This window comes from Rhagoletis pomonella, unplaced genomic scaffold (assembly GCF_013731165.1).
Source record: "Rhagoletis pomonella isolate Grant_MI unplaced genomic scaffold, Rhpom_1.0 Rhpom_scaffold_00003, whole genome shotgun sequence".
Classification (NCBI taxonomy): Eukaryota; Metazoa; Arthropoda; class Insecta; order Diptera; family Tephritidae; genus Rhagoletis; species Rhagoletis pomonella.
The window spans coordinates 72,466,633-72,471,663 of NW_023458557.1; the positions used below are offsets into that span (position 1 = coordinate 72,466,633).

The 5,031-nt window shown below is 36.7% G+C and overlaps 2 protein-coding genes across 3 annotated transcripts; one reads left to right on the plus strand and one right to left on the minus strand.

The window, feature by feature from the left end:
* Positions 1-73: 73 nt before the first annotated feature.
* LOC118735494 (putative nuclease HARBI1) lies at positions 74-1,725 on the plus strand (the record flags this gene model as incomplete). Its single annotated transcript, XM_036465290.1, is given in 4 exon segments — positions 74-562; positions 618-787; positions 845-1,060; positions 1,306-1,725. Coding segments are annotated over 4 exon segments (927 nt in total). The 3' UTR covers positions 1,713-1,725.
* Positions 1,650-2,897, minus strand: LOC118735495. Of its 2 annotated transcripts, none has more exons than XM_036465291.1 (3): positions 2,784-2,897; positions 2,571-2,655; positions 1,650-2,518 (listed from the first exon to the last, which is right to left on the minus strand). In XM_036465291.1, exons 1-3 carry the CDS (start codon positions 2,880-2,882, stop codon positions 1,809-1,811), a joined length of 894 nt encoding a protein of 297 aa, XP_036321184.1. In that variant the 5' UTR covers positions 2,883-2,897; the 3' UTR covers positions 1,650-1,808. The 2 variants fall into 2 exon arrangements, with proteins under 2 accessions (XP_036321184.1, XP_036321185.1); XM_036465292.1 differs by having other exon boundaries at positions 2,730-2,841.
* Positions 2,898-5,031: the final 2,134 nt, after the last annotated feature.

Genomic DNA, 5,031 nt, shown 5'->3' on the forward strand with positions numbered 1-5,031 from the left:
CTTCAGGATAACCTGGCAACTGAGAGGGTCTTTAGACACCTTGCCATTTTCATCTGTCTACGGACATTTCTAGTTAAAAAAAAAAAAAAAAGTCAGAGTCGACTTTTCCTCTCCTATTTGGTGAACTCTGTTTATTTTGATTAAAAAGATGGAAAAGCTGATTATTATAAAGCAAGTATTTGATTTACTTTTTGATGATAGCAGTGAAGAGGATAGCGATGAAGATATCAGGGTTATCAGTAGTCGAAAGAAACTAATTAATAGTTCTGTCAAAGCCCTGAAGCAAAAAATTAATGAGGATAATGATGGCATTAATGAGGACCAGGATGTTGCGGCAAATATGGCAAAAGCACATGAAACATTTACGGGGCATGTAGTCCCTAGAATGTCTGCAAAAACCTTCAAGCAACGTTTTCGTGTAAATCCGAATGTTTTTTGAATTAATTTGCAAGGATATCTATCCGTTCTTGCATAAAAAATATGGCACTGGGCGAAATCCTGTAAAACTTGAAAAGCAGGTAATGATAACACTCTTTTACCTAGGAAACACAGGAGGATTAAGGTGTGTATTTTGCTCGAAAGATATATGTAAATGCGTAAAGCAATTTTTCTTTCAGGATAATTGCTAGTATGTTCGAAGTGAGCATTTCAACAGCATGGAGGACAATCTCCAGCGTATGCGATGCAATTTTAAAGATGAATGGAGAGAAAAAAATTGTAAAATGGCCAAGTAGCGTTGAAGCAGAAAAAACTGCAAATCATTATTATTCAACCCATAAATTAAAAGGTATGTAAATACTTAAATAGTCAAACCCATATAAAATGTAACACCCTCAATTTATAGGAGTTATAGGGTGCATAGACAGTTGTCATTTGACGATTAGAACACCAAAACACGCAAAAAAATCATATGCAAACAGAAAGGGTACACATTCCGTACTTCTACAAGCGATTTCGAACGAGAAAATGGAGTTTTTGTACTTTTACGCAGGCGAATGTGGTTCACTTAATGATGCTTCCCTAATTGCGAAATCCGGACTAGAAAATAAAATAAACACAGGTTAAAATAAGTATAAGGCTGAGCTCCAAGTTGCATCAATGCAAAGCATCAGCCTCTTTTATTTCTTAACTATAATTGGTAGAAATTCCCTAGAAATCTTGAGTTCCAATTCGGCATTTGAACGTTGTTGCGCATATTGGACATTTCCATCAGTTCTAGTTTAGAAATAAAAGGCTGATGCAACTTTTAATTCAGCCTACCTTTATAAATGTTGAATTTAATTATTTTATTCATATGTTTTTTAGTTTGCTTTAAAATTGCTATGGATCAGCATTTGCTAGGCGACTTCTCGTATCCACTTAAACCATGGTTGATCACTCCATTTCGAGATAAGGTTGGGCTCACAGACGAACAAATGTTTTTTAACATAATACATACTGAGTGCCTTGATGACATAAAACGTGCATTTGGGCTGCTCAAAGGCAGATTTCGTCGTTTAAATTACATAGATTGCCTAAGAACTGCCGCAACAACGAAATTCATTGCTGCTTCCTGCATAATTCATAACATATGTCTGTACAACGAAGATTTTCCAGATGAGGACGTACAAATAGAAGTTGAGGAAGACGAGAAAGAATGTTGTAGTGAACATGAACATAATGTATCGGCAAGTCAAAAAAGGGACGAGCTAATGAACGAATTACACACATGACTGAAATAAACAAGTATTGCATTTTTTTATAGCCAAAAGGTCGATTTACATACATATGTATAGTGCAAATACTTAAATATAACAAAGCATTTAATTTTAAATTTTATCCACCATTCTCTCGAATATGGCAAGAAATTTCCTGGCTAATTTCATCTTTTCCTGATGCCGCCTCTCTCTGGCATCTTCTGCACTTTCCCGGCTGTTCCGAGTTCCATGAAGTGGTTTGCTTTCATATCCGCTTGGACTATCTTCACTACTTCGACGTCTCCGTGCTTCCCAACGGCTTCTGCCTATGTCACTACTTCGACGCCTTTGTCGTTGCTTACCGCTGCGGTCTGCATTACCCTCTCGACGCTTTCGATTTTCTCCAGGATAGCGGTGATCATTTTTTTTGCATCTTTTACTGCTTGGTCGAATAGTTGAGTCCTCTGAATCTACAATGTATTCAACAAAATCAAATTCCGGCTCACCACCAGCAACACATGTATTCTCAGATGTTGCAGTTATGACAGGATTTATCTCAATATCATTTTTAAGGATTGCGTCAACTGCATCATAAAATTCCCAACTCAGTTGCGTTTTGGACTCTTTAACCCTTTTGTGGGTACGTTTTAGACCTTTCCATTTCGACTCGACTTGATCAAAAGCCAGGTTGGTTCCCAGTTGTTCGTTAATTTCAAGCGCAATTTGTTGAAATATGATCTTTTTCACACCACTTTGCAAATGAATGTAATTTTTTGCTATTAATGAGATTAGCAACAATGTCGTGTCCCTAGACCATTTAAATCCCTGGAAGGTATAATTATCTACATTTTATATACATATAGAAAAGTTCTCAAATATATTTAAAATATTCACTCCGGTTTGTGTTTGCCATCGCACGTTTTTCTTTTTCAACCCCGCGGAACACTGCAGCCACAATGGTCGTACCTTTTTTGGCAATCTATTTTAATAGATAAACAATTACTTGTGATTCTGTGAAAATTAGATGATTTTATAAAGCGCAGTAATACTCACGAACAATTAGACAAGCTTGTAAACAAGAATGTTTATTAAAATTGTATTAATTACCAAAAGTTCCGAGCAAATAAAGAAACATAACTGTTCTATCTTGAAGCTTGGAATTAGAGATGGGCACGGGACTAAATATTTAAAACCGATACCGCCCATCCCGAAATTCGATTTTTATGTCCCGAACCCGCCCAGCCCGACGTTTTTCAGAATTGTACCGCGGGTCCCATGGGTCCCGATATATATCTCTAAAGCAGGCTACAAACGGACAACAAATTGAAACGATCGGTTTAGATTTCAACGTGTGTGGCGTGGTTCACAAACCGATCGAAGGTTGACAAAAATGTTCATGTCTTTGAAATTAATTTCAAATAATAATGACAGATCTGGCATCGTCCGATTTTGTTTTGCTTTGCTGTTCGTTTTCGTCTCAATGAAACATTAGAAGTGCATATTTTGTGAATTTGCGGGGGTTGCGGTTTTATCGGGAATGTCGAGAAAGGATTTTGGTCCCGTCCCGCCCGCCATATTTTTACACATCTTCCCGATACCTCCCAACCCGTCCAATTTTAAATCAGTACCGAGAGTCTCGCTATCCCGCGCCCATCTCTACTTGGAATGAATGAGAGAAGTTGCTCTACAAGAATTGTGTGATTGGAACTAAGGCCGGTGTTATGCAGACAAACTTTTGCTTGCCAAATTAAATGGTGGCTGCTTAGTTGGCTCGGAGGTGGTTATGTCGAGTTTGGCGCAGGTTGCATTATGGTTTTCATGACTATTGCCAACACGAAATGACAATTTCAGATGTACATAACGTGCACAATTAATATATTTTTTATGATATCGTAAAGGCAATTAACTGTGCCCTAATCTTTGAAGCTCCTACAGCATAAATTCAGTTCTCTGGCCTTCGGTATCGCGGCAATTTTAGTGTATAGCAACAATTGTATAAAATTTTTGTATATGACAACACCGAATTTGCTGCAGTTTGACCAAACAAAATTAGTTGGCTGTGAGAGTTGCCAAACTCGCTCTCTCCGAGTTTGCTGCAACAACAATTGCACGCAGTTTGCCAAACAAAATTTCTGCATAACACCGACCTAACACATTCTCATTTATCTTACTAACACATTTGCAAAGTTTGCGTTGGTTAAAAAGAGACCACTAAATAAGGCCATAAGTTGGAGGAAGACGGAAGATCACATGTACACAAATGTTTACATCACGTTTTGCATATTGCTCTTAAAAAGTTGATAGAAGTACTTGCTTGAGATCTCCATCATCAGTGATTATCACATGATCAATCAAATGACTATTACTGTTCTTGTCATGAACGAAAGATACAAGATCACGCCTTCCCGAAAGAAAGAAAAAAGATATTTTCTAGCTGTTGAAATCTCGACGCCATCTTTGTTGTAAGAAGTAAACAACGAAGAGAACAAAAAAACCACGTAATTGTTGAACGCAAGAATAATCATTTTTAGTATGCAAATTCTTCTATAAATCATGTCGTTGTGTTAAATTATTCTTTACCTTATGTGTGCTCACGTTGTCACAAGTGAAAATTAAGAAAATTGCAGTAAAAAGCCCACCAAATTGTAAACAACGAACAAATGTAAACAAACGGCTAATGTCAAAGTCGCCCAACTTTTTTCCTAAATGCGATTATAATGGGCTACTAAGAAGGCGTGATCATGATAAAAATATAGTAAGGTAGAACCGCTGAGAGTCACTTTTAAAATTCTTGACGTTTCCAAACAATTTAATTTTTAAATTTACTCACAAACTCACACACACATTTTCATTTTCAATCTCAAGCAACAACAATTTCGTACAATTTCAATTTTTTATTTTCACTTTTATATGATTTTAAAATGTTGGCAAACTTCAAAAAAAAATCATGGCCGACAAATTGAGAGAACGGTTATACCTTGCTGTTTTTATCATGGGCGTGATCTTGTTTTTTTGGTTCATGTGTTCTTGTAGGGTGGCGCTTGTTAAATAAAAATAATCGACCATAAGATCTGGGTATTTTTGTAATCGATTAACAGGTCTATTCTGCGCTGGTAATAAAAAATTTGTAACCGGTAAATAAAGTTCCTGTCATATGTTGGTAACAAAATATTTCCCCGTGAAACATGCAATGCCAGTATTTCCACAAATCTTCATAGCTGAATTGCTAAATATTTAAACTGCATTATGCAGCGGGAGGTTTACGTTCTTGACAATTTCAGCTTCACAAAGTAGAATTCTCTTCCTGTGTTGCGAACAAAAGGAGCAGAAGAGTTTCTGAGCAGAACTTCTCTCT

Bases quoted from the DNA above. Each gene is read 5' to 3' on its own strand.
- LOC118735495 (XM_036465291.1), bottom strand. From the start codon at position 2,882: ATGGGCGGTATCGGTTTTAAATATTTAGTCCCGTGCCCATCTCTAATT. The intron at 2,656-2,783 runs GTAATTAATACA...CTATTAAAATAG, and splicing joins TTATTTGCTCGGAACTTTTG to ATTGCCAAAAAAGGTACGAC. The intron at 2,519-2,570 runs GTGAATATTTTA...TATAAAATGTAG, and splicing joins GATGGCAAACACAAACCGGA to ATAATTATACCTTCCAGGGA.